Source organism: Perca fluviatilis, chromosome 3 (genome assembly GCF_010015445.1).
Source record: "Perca fluviatilis chromosome 3, GENO_Pfluv_1.0, whole genome shotgun sequence".
Lineage (NCBI taxonomy): Eukaryota > Metazoa > Chordata > Actinopteri > Perciformes > Percidae > Perca > Perca fluviatilis.
Genome location: NC_053114.1, coordinates 4,000,409 through 4,019,298, shown reverse-complemented (window position 1 = coordinate 4,019,298; position 18,890 = coordinate 4,000,409). Strand labels below are relative to the sequence as shown.

The window sequence follows — 18,890 nt, the reverse complement described above, 5'->3', positions numbered from 1 at the left end:
AATGAATTCATTCAGGATGAGAGATTTATTACTTAGCGATCAAGTGTTGAGCAGGGCTATGTTCAGATGACTTTTTTTGGGATTAGTTGGGAGGACTGAGGAAGGGGACAGAGGTTGAGCAAATTGGCATGCTGTGAACTGTTGACGTGATGACAAAATATGGTTTGTGAAGGGATGCAGTTGGACAATGAGAGGTGGTATGTGAATAGGCAGCCAGAGCGTTTGTTTGGAGGACGGGGTGGTGACGTATGAGACCACAGGGGGGAGCTGGTGAGGGTGATCGATCTGGGAGCTGCCATGGTGGGCGGAGAAGAAGAAGACTGCGGGGAAATGGGGGCGTGTGGGGTAAATAGTCACGCACGTGGGGCAGACTGTACAGCGTGCTGTCAGTTGACTTCTACAAACGAGCAACCTAGTCTGTTTGGGTGAACTCCATCAGGCCTATAAAAAGAGCAACGGTTCCAAAAGAAATTAAAATTGTCAATGAAACCAACATTGTGGGTTGTTATCAAGTATTGTAGTAATAGGTATTTTCAGACCAAAACAAAGCAGAAAAACAAATCTACAGTCTGTCTCTGCTGCATCTTTCCTAATCACTCCCCATTACAGCCACAACAGCAGGATATTGATTTTGAACTAAACTAGGTCAGTACAGTAGTTAGTTATTGGTTTAGTTAATAAACCGTTAATCAATTAATTGAAAAAAATATGAATAAAAATCCACGGTGAAAATATTTGTTGCATTATTCCCGCTTCTTTATATTACTTACAACAGGATGTTTTATTCAATTGATACACACCCATTATAGTTATCCTATGGATTAACACATATGTGGCTAAATCAATCAATGTGTACTTAATGCCAATACGCCATTGGCATCCAGATAGACAGCATGCACATGGATTAATAAATACAAATGTGGCAGGCAAAACAGAAGAGATCCACCAACCAGACAGACATTTAACTTTGCTTTTAGACTGAACTTTTATTATAGCTCGTCGGTTTGAGGAAACAAAATTGAAATATAAAGTTAACCTTTAATGAGCGATGGCGGGCAGAAGGTTGGTCAATGTGACTTAATGCACATGAGAGCCAAACAATATAAGAGCAAGCCTGCACTTATCATCTGATAGCAGATGGAATCGAGTTATAAGCTACAAGTCTCCTCCCTGCTCGATAAAACGACCGCCACTATCAGTGTATACTGACTATACTGACAGGGAATGTCATTGCTGGTGAACAGAGGAAATTGTGCCTTGAAGTTTTGAGTAATTGAATTTGTAAAAGTCATCGTATTACCCTATAATACGATGTGCAGATTCAGAGGGGGTTGCAATTTACAAAAGGTGTCGAACCACACACACACACACACACACACACACACACACACACACACACACTCATTACCGCAGTTTCCTATTTCACGTTGGTTCTGGCATTGCTGCTACTGCCTCAGACGAAGTTGAGATGTGTGACTATAAACCTCAGATGATATTTTGTTACATAGCTGCTGTGGAAGCACTCCTCTTACTTTGGCTGATTATTATAACGTCTCCATGACGTGACCTGTGAGGATTTAAATATCCTTGACAAAGCTTCTTGCAGAAAGAGGATGGCTGGTGAGGAATCCTCATCCACAGGATAGTGGATACGGTGAATGACATAAAACTATACTATATGCACACTATATGAAGCATATTTTCAAGACTCTCTGAGGCATGCTTGACAAACTGCAGAGTTTTTACATTTACACGGTGTACGTAAATATAGCAGGGAGGGCAGACAGCAAAGCACAGTGAAAATAACTGGAAAAAAAGCAATCTTTGTGGAGATTTCATCGTTCGTGCAACGCAAGTGAATAGCACAATGACAGGCACCAGAGCAGCCAAAAGTCCTATTCTAGTCTATTAATAGGACAAGACAGGAGATAAATAGGAGGAAGCATATGATTCTTATATCAAAAAATAACAACAATTACAACAATAATAGGGAGAGAAAGAAGAGAGAAAAAGGCTCTGAGGGGGCACTACTGGTCGTACCCAGAGGACGAAGAGACATCAGGGTTATTTTTTTATATTTTGTTTTTATCGGTTTGATTTAGCAGCAATCCTCTCAATATGCTGTCCCATACTAGCCCATTCCCTCAAACCCCCTCTCAGCCATATGTGTGTGGTATGCACATAAAGATGTCGGTGTACTGCCGTGTTTGCAATGTGGTGAGAATGGGAATAAACTCATAACCAACTAATAATAATAAACTCATAAACAACTAAAATCTATTAACACTTAGTAGAATGAGAACCAGATCAGAAAAACAAGAGAAAAGGTCTAACCTTTTTGGCTGTCAATGATAAAGTTGCCCTCCTCGTTTCCCGTGGTGATCTTATACGTGATCCCGTCGCCATCAGGGTCCTTCGCCAGCACCGTGGCAACAAGCGTGTTGGGTCCTGCGTCCTCTGAGACGAACGTCCGATATCTAATCAAACACATATAAATCAAGACAACGCAATCAACACCTTTCCGGCACTTCTCAGCGGGAGGACACATGTCCTGACACATGGCTGTAAAGGTGAAAATTAGACACATTCAATAATGTTTTTTCAAATCAATTCCATCTCATTTAACCAGGTGTCAGCACCTAAAGCAAAGATGCTCTTATGGAAACATGCTGCAATACCCACATCAAAATATTGACTGAGATGGATCATAAGTGTGTCACGAGCAAATCCATTTACAGACCAACCAAATGCACCAGTATCTTAGCGTCTCTATATATCATAACCTCATTAGTGTCATTTCTTCGTTTTAGTTATTCTGTGGGTCTTTGCATTTGAAATTCAACTAGGGCAAACAGACATGAACAGGGCTGGCTTGATGTAATGTTAGGAGACAAATAAATGATTAGAAAGAACTCAAAACAAGAAGAAATATGAGCTAAAAAGACACTTCAGGGTGTAAGCATTAAAGACCTTCTGGATAAATTGCACTGCTGTAAACAATCAACAATCACTTCTTTGGCCATGTTACCAGGAGATTTTGTGCCATTTCTTCAGTTTGACATCTGGTAAATATAGCAAGTCATGACTTTCTTTTCAATCAGCTGAGCGTTGGCTGGACCAGTATTTGTGCTGTGCACTGTGAGCAAATATTTACAAAAGCAGCCACAAGAGGCCTAGTCTACAGTCTCAGGTGCCACAGGAAATCCCGCAGGTTGCATGTTTTTTCACAGATGTCCGTTACCTTCTACTCCGGTGGATTTGTGAGGACTATGGTTAACTGCTCCTCAGATCTCTGCAGGGTAAATCCAGACAGCTAGCTAGACTATCTGTCCAATCTGAGTTTTCTTTTGCACGACTTAAACAACTTTTGAACGTACACACGTTCCACCAAAACAAGTTGCTTCCCGAGACTATTTTTCAGACTCCGTAGGGAGCTTAGGACCGCCCAAGATGATTGTGATTGGCTTAAAGAAATGCCAATAAACTAGAGCAGGTTTTTCTCCCATCTCGGAATGCTGTGAGGACTAGCCAGACCCTCCTTCGCAGCGCTGTGGAGGAAGGTCTGGCAAAGCGAGACTGAAGGAGGCCTAACGGTGACTTTGTCATAAGGTAAGTGGTTGTGATCCCAGGCAGTGGTGGGCGGATCGATCCAATTATTGATAATATCGATACCAACGTTGGTATTGATATGATCAATACCAGTGTAATGAGAACGATATGTAAGTTTCAGTTTCTCTCCAGTAAGCACCGCTGCGGTTTCATCAAAGAGGCGACCTGGCTGTCTGCGTCTGTGCCGCTCCTGTCACAGCGCGGAGCAGGCACGCTTTGCTCCTCCTCCCACCTCTTGTGATTTGATGTTGTACCGTCACGTGACTCAGCGGCGCCAGGCAAACAAGCAAGCAGCCAGGCCCCGGCGGCGGCCAGCAGCACACACACACACACACACACACACACACACACACACACACACACACACACACACACACACAAAAAAAGAAACACAAGAAGATACGATGAAGCAGATAAAAAAATTTTATACAAGCAAATGAAAATTCTGTCCTGGGTTTTAATTTATTAATAATCCAAATGTAATATCATAAAAACAATTAGGCTAAAGGTCATGAAAATTAATCCATTTTAATTATTAAAAAAGTATCAGTATCGGTATCAGTATCCTATCCACCATCGATCCCACCGTGCACACAGCGTCTGTCTCCATCAAGGAGAGAAGACGGCTGGCGAAATTGACAAGTTCACCAAAGGTTGGTATCTATCTCGTGAACACCTTTCCACAATCACACGTTCACAATCACCGACCCGACTCTTAGCAAACAAGCGATTGCGCCTGCGTTAGAAAGCAAGTAAAATGCAGCTGGGTTGTTGAGGTTAAACCACTATATGTAGCAGCTATGAATCAAATAAACATATTATACATTTATTACATTATTATGTAATTTTTTACTCTTACACTGAATGTTTGCTGCTTCAGTCCAGATGAGTATTGAAAAGTATATTCCGCGACTAAAAAAAAAGGCCCGTGTTGAGGAGGAGGACCAGCCTGAACCGGAGGTATCAGTCCGAAACAGAGCTGAACAGCCCGACCAGGGTAATAAGTTATGTTATTCATTTGTTTACAATATTTTCAGGCTTCAACCAGTGAAAGACAGGGGAGAGAAAGACATAGATCCATTAGGCATTGAAGTAGGAGTTTTTGATACACCCCCCCCCCCCGGTGACATGGGGCGACACCCACCCACCGCCACAAATTGCTTCCTAATCTGTGGGAAACACTGGGTTCCCAACATAGTGAACAGACTATGTACCAGAGATACACTTAATGTTAAATGTCATGCATTTAATGTGAGAGGTATCTTTTTTTAAACACAGCATTGCTGGTCTCGTACTACACCAGCTAGTTAATTGCTTTCACCGTGAGCCGTAAGGTGTTGATCAGTCCCTGAACAGTTACACACCAGCAGAGCTGAGGTGTAGTGTATAGAACTACCGCAGGGCAAAATTCAAAATAACCTCAAAAATTCACTTTAAGATACCATTACACCATACCACATATGAACATACAGTAGACACATAAAATAATCACACAAGCATCACAGACTTCTGACCACCCACACCACCATCACACCCTCCACCACAGAGTACCTGCAATCTAACACCTTTCAAAGTGACGGAGTGAGAATGTGGAGTAAGGCGTTGGTTGTGAAGATGCTGTAAGATCTTACTTTTCCGAGGATGCTCCTCTACGGTAAAACAAGACACAGTAGACAGGTGTAGCTCTTGGTTGTGTCGGTGTGCATCACTATCCTGCGGGACATTCACAGAGGCTGAACCCTAATCGAATTTTAAGGGTGTGTTTGTCTGTTACTGGCTTCTAAATCAGTGGACAAGGGACAAGGGAAAGAGTGCATCCTTGACATCAGCTTAGACAGCAATGCTTTTACAATTCCGTTTAAAGCTTTTAAGTATTTAAGTGATGCTTTTCCGAGCAAGCTACCCAGAAGGTCGCAGACACAGCACTCATGCGGTCTATCAATTATTAGGATAAAGTGGTATGCTTAAATAGACTGATATCAAGAGGAAATATGCTTTCCCATTAGAATAGTATGCACATGCAAGATTAGGACTTGCAAACAAGATGTTTTTTTAGTATGATGTGTTAACAAATGTGTGTATTTGATCGTCTATACCCTCAGGCGAACTTATCAGCCCATGCATACCAAACTGAGCTCAGCGTCTTGCTCTGAAATTCCCCTTCAGTTTTGTCTTTGTATGTCAGAGTAGAACTTTGAACTTCAGCTTTGAACTCTCTGTTGGCCTTACACATAGAAATCTGAACCACAGATGTGCTTGAAAGAAAAACTTTTCTTGAAAGGCTGGCCTTTCTACCTTGTTGACATGAGGTTCACACTCTTTCCATTCTTTGGATACGTTTCAGCTGCCCTTATGGTAATAGCACATCACCCTTTTTCCCCCCCTTTATAAAAAAAAAAAACCCTCTTCTTTCTTTTTTATTTTTTTTTTTTTTTAATTATTTTATAAAATTTCTATTTTTTAATTTCCTCTTTTTTTTTTTTTTTTTTTTTTTTTTCTTTTTTTTTTTTTTTATTTTTTTTATTTTTTAAATAACACTACCATTAATTAATTATTAAAAAAATTAATTTTTTTTTTTTATTTTTTTTTTTTTTTTTTTTTTTTTTTTTTTTTTTTTTTTTTTTTTTTTTTAATTAATAATTTATTTTTATATTTAATATTTTTTTTTTTTTTTTTTTTTTTTTTTTTTTTTTTTTTTTTTTTTTTTTTTTTATTTTTTTTTTTTATTATTAATTTTTATTTAATAAAAAAAAAAAAAAAAAAAAAAAAAAAAAAAAAAAAATATATTAAAAATCAAAAAACACAACCCCCCCCCCCCCTTTTTTTTTTTTTTTTTTTTTTTTTTTTTTTTTTTTTTTTTTTTTTTTTTTTTTTTTTTTTTTTTTTTTTTTTTTTTTTTTTTTTTTCTTTTTTATTTTTTTTTTTTTTTTCCCTTTTTTCTCTTTTTATAAATTAAAAATACAAAAAACCTCCCTTCTCTCCCCCAAAAAAAAAACACAAAAAACAAAAACCCCTAAAACCACACAATAAAAAAAAAAAAAAAAAAAACCAAAAAAAAAAAAACCAAAATCATAAATATATTTAATGCTTACTCGTACCGCTATCTGGACATATACTGTACACATGTGTGTCTTTGTTGCTGAGACTTTTTGCTATTTGACTTTTGTCAGCAGCAAAATACCAAAGGGGTGAGCTGAATCGTATTCATTGTACTCACAGCACTGAGAAATGACATTTAATAATCAAGTTGTCCTCATAAATAATGTTCTGGTTACTATTGCCAACAGTTTCCAGTCCGTTTAACTGTCTTTGCTTGAAAATGTTCAATGACATATCTTCCACTGGGGGTGACTGGGAAACACGTCATTTGTGTTAACGGATTCTTTAAGTAATGTCAAGCATTTTTCACTATGGACCAAAGGTTTATCCTGACAGACAAACCAAACACAGACAGACCCCTCGACCAACATTGTCTGTGTGTGTGTGTGTGTGTGTGTGTGTGTGTGTGTGTGTGTGTGTGTGTGTGTGTGTGTCTTTTTTGCATATTGAGATTACAGATGAGACTACCAGAAGCACTCACTCTCTGATGTTGTTTATCAATGACTCATTACCTGCCCACGTGTGCCTGTACATTCACAATACAGGTCCAGTAACTCTGACAGCCTGACGTAAACGTCTCCGTTAAACGTATCCGTCTGTCACTCTGCCCTAGCGACGAGGCCTATTCATTTTTCACTGAAAACAAGGCATTCTCATTAGGCGTTGGAACACTGTGATCATGTTCTGTCACTGCCGTCTTTCTTCCTCAGCAACTGTTGGACTAGTTTTGTCTGGGAGGATCAGCAATGTGCCACTCGCTTGCTCTGTTTGTAGAGTGTAATTGCAGCATTTGAGTAATTTCAGCTCAGACTCTGCAAGCCGCGCACTTCCCTGCAGATCAATACACAAGTCAGGCAACGGAAGATGCAGTGCTGTGTTTCTTTATTATGTAGTTTCTCTAAGGGTACACGGGTCGCATTGATCAAAAGGCTTACACTTAAAGTGCTCATATTATGCTTATTTTCAGGTTCATAATTGTATTTAGAGGTTGTACCAGAATAGGTTTATGTGGTTTAATTTTCAGAAAACACCATATATTTGTTGTACAGCACATTGCTGCAGCTCCTTTATTCACCCTGTGTGTTGAGCTCTCTGTTTTAGCTACAGAGTGAGGCATCGCACTTCTGTACCATCTTGGTTGGGAGTCGCGAGCATTATAACGGGTGTTACAAAGTGACGAGCGTTCGCCATGGTAGTAAAGGCTGGACTACAACAGAGCTGTTTGGAGCAGTTTGTGAACAGTGTTTTCTGTTGGAGATGGTAAGTCCCTTTGGGGTGTACTTTGGGTTTTTTCACTTTGTAAACCTATAGCGTGCACAAAAAGATATATGTATAACACAATAAAAGAAAGGAGAAAAGCCAAAAAGCTAAATATGAGCACTTTAAGGAAGTTATTTGAAAGATCATTAGATAATTGCTTGTATTTATCTCAGCTGAAAGCCAGAAAGAACTCCTTGTGCATTTCTGCCTGCAATTTGATGGCAAAATTACAGACGCTGTCTGTGCAGTTGCATTTATGCACAATTCTTCCACACGGGCTACTAAGCCTCTTTTGTCCTGACTATCTGAATTAACTCTACTTCTTCATTACAGATGCAGACAGAGTAATCATTATGGATTTAAATGGAGTTGGCTAACAATTAGGCTTATGACTACGAGCAACCTGAAATGGCAACAATAGCTGATGTTGGCCTGTATTGGTCTGCAAGACAATCAACCTTGTGATATACTGAAAACGTTCACTATGTACGGCAGTGATTAAAAAATTTGTTGACTAATCAAATATTCAAACAGCAATATCAATATTTTTTTTTTGTAAATTGAGACAGTTTGTTGGGGAAAACAAGTGATCTGAGGACACCATTTTGGGGTATGGGAAATTAAGATCAGCACTTTAAATTTATTTTCTGATATTTTGAAGACTAAACAATCAACAAAAAAAAAGAGATTCATCGATATGGGAAATGACTGCAACTGGAATTTGATTCTTGGCCTTGAAGACTTGGAGACTTGACAAACTTATTTCACCACGTGGTCGATGGAGCAGCTGTTCTGGAGCTTCTGATCAAATCACACTATCTTCCTAAGGAAATGGCAACTGGGCAAACTATCTGCTGTGTGATCAAAAGCTCCAGAACAGCTGCTAAACGGACCTTGCGGTGAAATTGTTTTGTGAGAAGCAGTTGTTAGTTGCAGTTCCTAATATAAGGTAATTTGTCCAATTTACTTGCACATACGCTGGCACTGCTACAACCAACATTTCCACATCTCCATTGCCACGAGGATCCACATGACATAATTTTATTCATCGGCTCTTGTCCATGTGCCACCCAAATGTGTGATCGTGCAGACAAGTGTGCCGATTTTCATGTTAACACAAAATTATCTAAAAATAAAAAGTAAGAAAACTCTGATATATGAAGTAGTGTGGAAGACTAAATGATGTCCATTTAACAATGAGAATGCAGAGCTGAGCATGATAATGACATGATAAAGAAGACAAATGCACAGCCTCTGTGTCCTAAACAGCATAAAAGCACACCTATAAGTACATTGCTGGCAATTACATTTAAAATATTAAGCCAAACATGACGTAAAATTCATAATACCAAATAGATAATGGTGCTATGGCAAGTCTTTTCAGAAAGCATTTTAAGGTTAATCCTACTTGACACTTACATCAACCTAACTTCAACAAATACCCTCTCTAATGCTTTCGAGCAGATGCTTGTAGGCTTTGACTGCATGAAGGGCAGCCTATGTGAGTGTCTGAGAGAGAGAAAGAGAGTGGAGTGAGATCAGGACAGATCACTGAGAGCAAGCACAAAGCCCAGCAGTCAAGCAGCAGTGAGTTGCCATTTGCAATCACATTTGGGCTCTACCACAATTCTACTTTGGCCGGATCAATGCTGCAATCAATTGCAAACCGCCTCAGACATACGCCACCACACACTAATTACTTTTTAACCTTTTTGTTTTACTTTTTTGTTTTAGTTTGTTTTCATTCTGTTGGTCCGGGGAGAAAAAAATAGATGTGTCCCTTAGGCCGGGGCCTGATGTCAGTTGTAAAAAATTAATCGGTGAATTTAATTATTGAGTTAATTTAGTTTATCCAGATAAGGCAGATATGGAGAATGGGGAAAATAGAGGGGGTAATTTAGTGTGTGTGTGTGTGTGTGTGTGTGTGTGTGTGTGTGTGTGTGTGTGTGTGTGTGTGTGTGTGTGTGTGTGTGTGTGTGTGTGTGTGTGTCTGTTAAATAGTTGGGGGTCAGGACGGTCAGCGGATCTATCCAACTGCTGCTCACTGATGGTTTTATTTAATTGCTGGAATGCCTCCTGTCTGATTCCATATTAATCACTCCTTACAATGCTATGCTTCCATTTGCTTGTTGAATTGCAGGGGTGAATGTGGGGCAGATGGGGGGCTGTAATAACTGTCGCAGACAAGGCTGCGATATAAGCACTAAAGCAGCAGTTGTTTGCTATAGCAAGATAATAGGTGATGCCTCTGACATTTTAAATATGCCATCTTATTAAAGTGCTGGGTTAGATTTGTGTACAGTATATGTGAGCCTTTTTTATGTGAACCAGTTTTATGAGAGTTGCTTCTGTCAATATTCCTTTGTCTGCTGGGTTCTGGTCTGTTTACCCTTGTAGAGTGTAAAGAGTTCAATCTGTTGAATCTTTAGCATGTTTTGACCAATGTGGTCGTGTGGTTTGAAGGACTTGTTCTGAAACTAGTGGTGGTTACATTTGCGAAGAGTTTATCCAAATACTCTAAAAAGATGATCAAAACTAGGATACTTGTGTCCATGTAAACAGACTGATACATGAAAGGAATATCATATCAAATGACTGTTTTTTGTTCTTCTAGTGCCAACATTAAGATACCGACAGTATGTTAAAGTCTGGAGAGCTTTCCTTGCGAAATGTTAGTGTTTGACTACTGTGAAGCTTCACATCAAATGGGGATCGCCAAACCAAGTGCTGTTATAAGACATTGTTTTTCTCAGTTGAAGGAGGTTTAGGGTGATGCATTTTGCAAAACTACTAATGTTTCGTATATGTGTCTTTCATTACGGTGAATGTTAAATGGATATACTGCTTTTGTTTTTTTGTTCAACATGACCTTAACTGCATGGGATCCTTATCCTTGTTCTATGGAGACTGTATCATTGCTAGGGCTGGGAATCATTCAAAAATATCCAATACCGGTAACAATACCAATACCGTGACTTTGAAACCGGTTCCTAAACAATACTTTTTTCAGTAACAAATGTATAAAACAAAAAGAAATTACAACTTACACATTACGGCGCAAATCTTTAGCTTATTGGCTCACTGACTCTGATGAGATTTGCTCCTTAAGTATTGAAATGGAGTATTGAATGACGAGGCATTTTCAATACTCGATACTTTAGAGGTAATTTGGTCATTGCTCGCATTAGCTCTATACAGGGAATCAAAAATCACAGAATGGGAAATAAAACTTTGTAAAGAGAAATGTGATCCGGAGAAAAAACTCTTCCAGAACAATAACTGGTAATGCCCGAGCATCACTTTTTCTCCCCTCCCTCACCAACTCAGGTTCCTTTCTATATTCATGCATATTGTCATCTACCATAATATATGACACTGTGGGGCAAAAACTTCAGAATATCATGTCTATTGAATCACACCCATTTACAAACTCCAGCAATTTGACAGCTAACCCCTCCCCCAAATCGTGACTGTCCAATCACAGCTTAGCACATGTAACTAGGCATTACAGGCCTGTCGAGCTTCAGATGTCTCCACGTGCCACAGCCATGTGCATGGGGCTGAAGTGTGAGTGATACTTTGGAGAGTCGTCCTTTTTTTTTGCCTTTCCACAACCAAAATTCAAAAAGAGAATACATTTATCTGTTCTTTTTAGATAGAGAGAAATAACAGTCTACATTATGTTCTTAAAATAATGTAATTCTACTAATAACGAGCTCTAGCCTGCAATACAAGAACATTTTATGGGTCTCATTTATAAAACTGTGCATAGGATCCTTACTATAAGTGTACGTGCGCCCAAAAGCCCAAATTGGCGTACGCCGAAAAAATGTCAGATTTATAAAACCGTGTGTACGCACACCTGTAAGCAATGTTCCCTTTATAAATCACAGATTGACTACAAGCGTGCGTACGTGGATCAGCCTCTTATCCCGCCCTGTACACGCCCATTTTTAAGCATAAATAGTCAATGTAAAGCGCCTCGTGAATGCTGATCAGTATGTTAATGACCCTGGCAGTTGTTCTTTCGTTACACCGAATCATGACGACTGGCGGAGAAAAACAAACAAACAAACAAAAACCTCTCAGACGCTCGGGAATTGCTGCCAATTTAATTATAATATCGGCCTGTTGTCGCACAGTGTAGGGAAACCGCATCTGTAGACTACCTTTATTAATAAAATCTTCCAAAACAGCAGGCATTACGGCACTCGGGGACAGCTTTGATATACCAGACGTATATAATAAGATTTAACAGAACTATATATTAAATCCAAACAAGCCTTAGTGATGAAGTTGAAGATTATATATAATATTTATTTAAAAAAACACTTAGCTGTCCGACATTTCCCTCTGGAAACAGCCGGTTTCACCCAGAGTAGCGAGGACCTGTATTTGGACCGGCATGGCACGGTTCCGGCGCTTTGCCCTCTCTACTGGACCCAATTCAGTAAATAGATCCAAGAGCGAAGCTATATTACTATTACAGCTATATTAGGGAATTTAAATCGGCATATGAGCAGTCATGGTCATGGTCCCTGAAGTCTCTTTTTCTCCTGATTCTTCCATTCCAGTCCTCCTGCAGGGCCAGCAGTGCCATCATGCAGCATTACGCACGGGGTCACCGCAGTATTTATATGTTTACAACAATTTGTGATTGTTAACACCTTGCTAAAATCACAGCATCAACTAGTGGTATCCCTCACCCCGAGATACAATTTAAAATGTAATAGGCAAACACACTTTTCTTCATGCAGGTTTTGTTATAAACAGTATTAAAGTTTAGACTGATAACGAGGACATAGAGCGTAACGATTGCGCGATAGCTTAACGGCTGTATTTCCAGACTTTGACATTTGATGATATATGCACAGTTTTAAAGACAGATATTTAGTTATTTACACTGTGTTATGCTAGGGTATTTGATGATATTCCATGCAGTCGGGCCATCTCCTGCGCTCCGTAGCGGACAAGTGATGGCGAGACAGCGCTGATTAAATATTAAGAACGAGTTTTGATTTAAGATTTGAGTTGGAGGTGTTTATGGAACAATTATCACTCAGAACAATTATCACTCAATCATCACTCAGTACAATCTTCATGATATGGTGTGAAGAAATGTACGTGAGGCATTAATACTTAAACATATTAAGAGTAGCCTAATCGTTATTCCCACATGTACTTTCTGCAGTCTGACTTCAGTTCACCACCTCACCATCTGCGTCGCCAATTCCTATTTTGTCTCCAAAAAGTGCGTACGCATGGGTCATAGTTTGCGTTGAGGAACCCACATTCTCCCGTCAAGTTTGTTTTTATAAATCACAACCTTTGCGTGGAAGTGGCGTACGCACATTTTCAGCCCTGTTTTGTGCGTACGCCACGTTTATAAATGAGAGCCCTGCTCCTTTATTTCCATGTCTCCAACAAGGATCATCAACTGTTGGGGATGCTGACTTTTTACCTGGAGAAGCTTCAACTTCAGTCTGTTTTGCATCATGACACGGCACTGAAGGGTGTATCATAAGTGTTCGTAGCTATCAAGTGCCTATCTAAGACCCTTTTTATGGATTCTGGTGTTCATGAGTCAGGTGAAGCCTGCGTTTCCAACCAACTCAGAGAGCTGCAGTTAATTAGTGAGCTAGCAGCAGCAGCTGATAAGATCTGCCAGTGACGGTTTTCATTTCAGCCGGCAAACTGATTGGCGACGACTAAAAATGAGAAGCCTGCTTTTGTCTACCTCTGTCTGAAATCAAGGACTCTTCTTTAAAAAAATCTGCCACCGTTGTCATTGTAAACTGCATACGTACAGTCAGTGCGAGATTGGAAAGTCTGACAAGCCTAGCAACAATAACCTCTGTTTCTCCTGTCTGCCTTTCTCAAACACCTGAAATCAATTCCACCTGTTATATCAGTCTGTGTGCATGTTTGAATGTTTTGAATGTTTGATTTAATGTTCATTATTGGAAAAAAAAAAATTCTTTCAAATCATTGGAATCATGATACACAAAATAAAGCGCACACATGTTAGTTGTAGACACACATGCAACAGTGGAGAAATGTTCTGTGGTGGTTTCTGTGGCAACAGGCAGGTGATGGAAGGTACAGTAATAAGATCCTGATAGCAAAGTGACAGCACATAGATGAAAGGCGGCTATTCTGTCACTCACCAGGAAGTGAGAGCAATGCAGTGAAGAGGTAGATCTAAGAGTTAGAGTGTAGAACTCATGGAAATGCAAAAAAAACTGTTCTTTTTTCATGTGCCTCCTTCCTTCCTTCCTTTCTTGCACTGATGGCCAATAACAAACATTAATACCACAGCCAGTTTCCAAAAGACTGCAATAAGACCCACTTCAAAATAACACCGTTCAGTATGATTTTTAGTCTTGCAGAGAGCCTTCACTCTGAACTGGCGCGCGCACACACACACACACACACACACACACACACACACACACACACACACACACACACACACACACACACACACACAAACACACACTCAATACAAATAGGCCAGATTTTCTGCCTGGATAATGACACATATAATGACCTCTTTCTCTCTCTCCCTCTATTGCTCTCTGTCCATCACATGCATTGACTCACACATATGTGCGAGGGGACAAATTATGTGATTGGTTGGATAACAGTGGGACAGTCATCACAGGTTGCCGCTTTGATAAACAACAACAACAACACATATTTTGTCTCACTGTGCTTTACGCTGGGTTTTCACAGGCAGCTTCAATAACAGCAGTGGAGCGGTTCAATTCGTTCCCTATGAGAACAGTCCGAAGACAGTGGGTGCCCGGAGGTCTGCCCGTCTCCAAAGTTGACTTTTGCAGAGCGGTAGCAGAGATTTACAGGCAAAAGTGCCTGTATAAAACCCAGTGTTAGAACGTAAACGTATGAAAATAAGTTTTGTGTAATTCTTTCAGCACCGCCGCTCGCTCGAGACAGACCCATCTGCAGCCTGCAGTACGGTGCGGTTGCTGGGTAGCATGGATCTCTCTCTTTTTCAAAATGAGTTGTGAAGCCAACATCAAAGCCCAACTTTACTTTTAATGATACCAAACAAAGAGAAAAGTTCTCGCCTCATCTTAAAATGGTCATAAATCGATACTAGAGCAGCCTACTTCCTTGTCCAGCTGCGGCAAAGAAAAGCAGAGGAGAAGTCAGTTTGCATTAAATCATCTGAAGTGTTTGATGGTTATTTATTTGTGCTTTAGAACATACTCACTGCGAAACAATTGCAAAATAAGCTTTATTTCTCTCTATCGCTACTGTACAGTGACAAATTCAAGTAGCTACAAAACATTAGTTCTGCTGGTATACAGATGGACTGGCATATGTGTGATGCTGGCTGTTTACTGAATATGACGTGTAAAGCCCCGCCCATTTCTAGCACTTAAAGTGCTCATATTATGCTCATTTTCAGGTTCAAAATTGTATTTAGAGGTTATAGCAGAATAGATTTACATGGTTTAATAAAAAAAAAAAAAAACACCATATTTTTGTTGTACTGCACATTACTGCAGCTCCTCTTTTCACCCTGTGTGTTGAGCTCTCTGTTTTAGCTACAGAGTGAGTGAGTACCCTGACAGTAGCTAGGTAAGAACTACTAGCCAGTCAGAAGCAGAGTATGAGGGCGTGCCCTGACGGTACCTAGGTAAGGACTACTAGCCAGTCAGAAGCAGAGTATGAGGGCGTGCCACGCTAGCAGCTAGGCGAGCATTATAACGTGTGTTCCAAAGTGACCCACGTTTGTCTCTGAAGTAAAGGCTGGACTACAACAGAGCTGTTTGGAGCAGTTGGTGAACAGTGTTTTCTGTTGGAGATGGTAAGTCCCTTTGGGGGGGACGTTGGGCTGTAAACCTATAACATGCACAAAAAAAGATATAGAACACAATAAAGCAAAAGGTAAAAGAGCACTTTAAGGTAACTGTTATGCATTGTGGGTTGTGACCCAGGTGATCTCTGAATTATCATGACCAGGGACATACCCATGTTGACTGGCTTGGTTTGAATTTCCAAAAGAAAGGTTGAACACAGGTCAGACAACCCTGGTCAGTGGTGTGAAAGAGGTATAAGTGATAAATCATAGATTGTCCAGTACGGTTTTTGTGGCAGCTGCAGTAGAGTATTGAGGGCAACAGAAGAAAAACTGACTGATTATTCTGTTGTCTCTGACACTAAATCAATACAAACCATCACACACACACACACACACACACACACACACACACACACACAAATCCCCTCCCACTATAACAACATAAACGCATGCATATCAGATGCATGATGCATGAATGCACTTCATAACTACATCCCTCTGTACATACCAACACTCCACTTTGCTGGGACCTTATTACTGAATACACACACACACTCATGCTCATACTCAGGAACAAGCACACACACACAGTGCCTCCTGAGGGTGCTGGTGGGTATGGCTGATTGACTCTGCCTCACCAATCTGCCCAGCTCTCTGCCAGAAAATGAACCAATTAAAAGATGCAGGCGCCACAGCAGCACTGGGTGGGGGGGAGGGAAAGTTAGGCAGTTGGGAAGCAGCTGTGAGGAGCTGACCTGACAAAGCATATCTCTCTCTCTCTCTCTCTCTCTCTCTCTCTCTCTCTCCTCATAAAGTGGTATGCAATTCATGTCCATTACTGTAAAGGTGTTAAAGGCCCTAGTCCAAAGGTCTTTAGTTTATTCAACAGGGGGTCCTCAGAGTTACTGCAGGGGGGGCACCAAATTATTGTTAATTGTTAAAGATTTTTCAAAAATTAAAATGTCTAAACATTTAACTCCAATAACTGTATTCGTCCCCGAGGGGCAATTCAAAATTCATTACCTTAAATCCAACATATTATAGCAAATGATGATAGACTTACTGGCCTAAAGGTAATATAGACATCCACAGATACAGTTAATCATAAGGATTCACTGTGCCACATATATGTTTAACATTGAAAGATAATTTATAAAATGATGCCAACAGTGAATATTTAATAGCTTAGTATTCTATGCACTAAAAAGGTATGTCTATAAAGGCTTTAGGCCGCCCTACACGTTATTGTAGGCCCAGTTTAAAATGCAACTTAATTTCATACAATATATGTAGTGAAGGGTCCCTGCCCCGTCTCTCTTTCAGTAAAGGGGTCCTTGGCTTAAAAAACGTTGAAGACCCTAGGTTTATTCCCTTTACCATTTTTTCTGTTAACTGTAGAGCCGCACTATTTTTAGGGTGTGTTTCAAGTGGATCTTTACAGAAACACATCAATTTGATCAAAAGGAAAGAATGGGACATAGAAGTATTGCAATGTTTTCTCATTTTCGCTAATATTAATGCCAGACAGTAGCTGCAATTGAACTAGGACTGCATCTAAAGATTACATTAAAAAATCAATTAAAACCTGAAAACCCAACTGTATGCAGTGGTATATAGGCACCTGAAATGTCTGCAGATTATCCTAGCATGTGGAAAGGTCTAAGATCTATGACAGATTACATGCCATCCTCCTCCTTCTTGTCAAGTGCCGATGCGTCTAGAGCTAGAGAATACATTTTATGATCGCTTTGAGGCCATCGGCAGCCAACAAGCAAGAACAGCCTGTCAATATTCAACCTGTCACTGGCTCAGTCTGTCATACCCACGTGCCTCAAGAAGTCCACTATCATCTCTGTGCCCAAGAAAACAAGACCAGCAGGCCTGAATGACTACCGCCCAGTGCCACTCACATCTGCATTAATAATGCGCTTTGAATGACTGGTCAAAGATAATACATACATGAATGTTGACATACAACTGCATACATGAATGACTCAGTGGTGAAAAAGGCAAGGCAGAGACTGTATAAAATCCCAAGTATCCCCTCAAATACTGAGGAATTTCTACTCCTGCATCATTGAGAGCGTCCTGGTGGGAAACATTACTGCCTGGAACTACAGTAAAACAGTATATAACAGGACCGCAAGGCAGTGCAGAGAGTGGTTAGTTCAGCTGAACTTATAATGGGTGGTGCTCTATCCTGCCCAAATGATATTGACACCAGGCATTGCAAGAAAAAGACTATGAGACAATGCCTAAGATTGTCCCTAATGTATCTCATCAATATCTCTTTCCATCATGTTTTACCTCTTAGACACTGAACAATTGTGTGATAATCGGGAGTTTAGAAACCCAACTCTTACAGTACTTACATGTGTTGGGAGAACTCAGGTGCCTCATCGTTGACGTTAGCCATTCGAATCCGTACTGTAGTTGTGCCTGTGCGAGGGACCTCGCCCTTGTCAATTGCCATCACTACAAACTCGTACAGGTGGTTGGGCCTCTCGTAGTCCAGAGGCCCCGCAGGGAAGATGGTCCCATGAGGGGAAATGGTGAAGTCTGGACTCAGGGTGTAATAGATCAACTCTGCATTCTCTTCGGAGTCACAGTCATTGGCTGACACTAAAGATGAAAACATAGAAATGGAGAATAGAGAAAAAGAAGTTAGATGGTAGTCTGGCTATCACCAGACCAAGCTCAATCTTTTAAGATTGAACATTAGTCTGGGGAGTCTGCTCTGTATTTTCTACTGCACAAGAGGCGTGGTCAACGGGCATTGTTCAAATGACCCTGTACGCAATTGGATAGTCCTTCAACCAATCAGACCAACGATCCGGGTGACGTAGCAGCGACGGCGGTATCAACGGGTTGCCGCGCTTTGGTGGCCGCCATGTTGAATGTAAACAAGAAGCTGCTTGCTGTCGCTTCTCTATAGTCATCGTGTTAAACCCGCCAATAGCGCGCCAGGTGGATAAACCGGTTTGTGATTGGTCCCCGCAAAATTGTAACGGAAGCAGGATAGATAAACATGCAGGTTTCCAGCCTGAGCTGCAGGGAGAAATCAAAGCATATCCAGCATATCGGGCTGGGT

The 18,890-nt window shown here is 40.3% G+C and overlaps 1 protein-coding gene across 1 annotated transcript in view; it reads right to left on the bottom strand.

Moving 5' to 3' along the window:
• The window catches only part of LOC120556182 (neural-cadherin-like), a 279,033-nt gene that overhangs the window by 132,766 nt on the left and 127,377 nt on the right, over nt 1-18,890 (bottom strand). Inside the window, exons 6-7 of the mRNA XM_039795609.1 lie at nt 18,172-18,421; nt 2,335-2,477 (exon numbers count right to left, since the gene is read on the bottom strand). Of these exons, the coding sequence (XP_039651543.1) occupies nt 2,335-2,477; nt 18,172-18,421 (393 nt within the window). The remainder of the gene's footprint in view (nt 1-2,334; nt 2,478-18,171; nt 18,422-18,890) is intronic.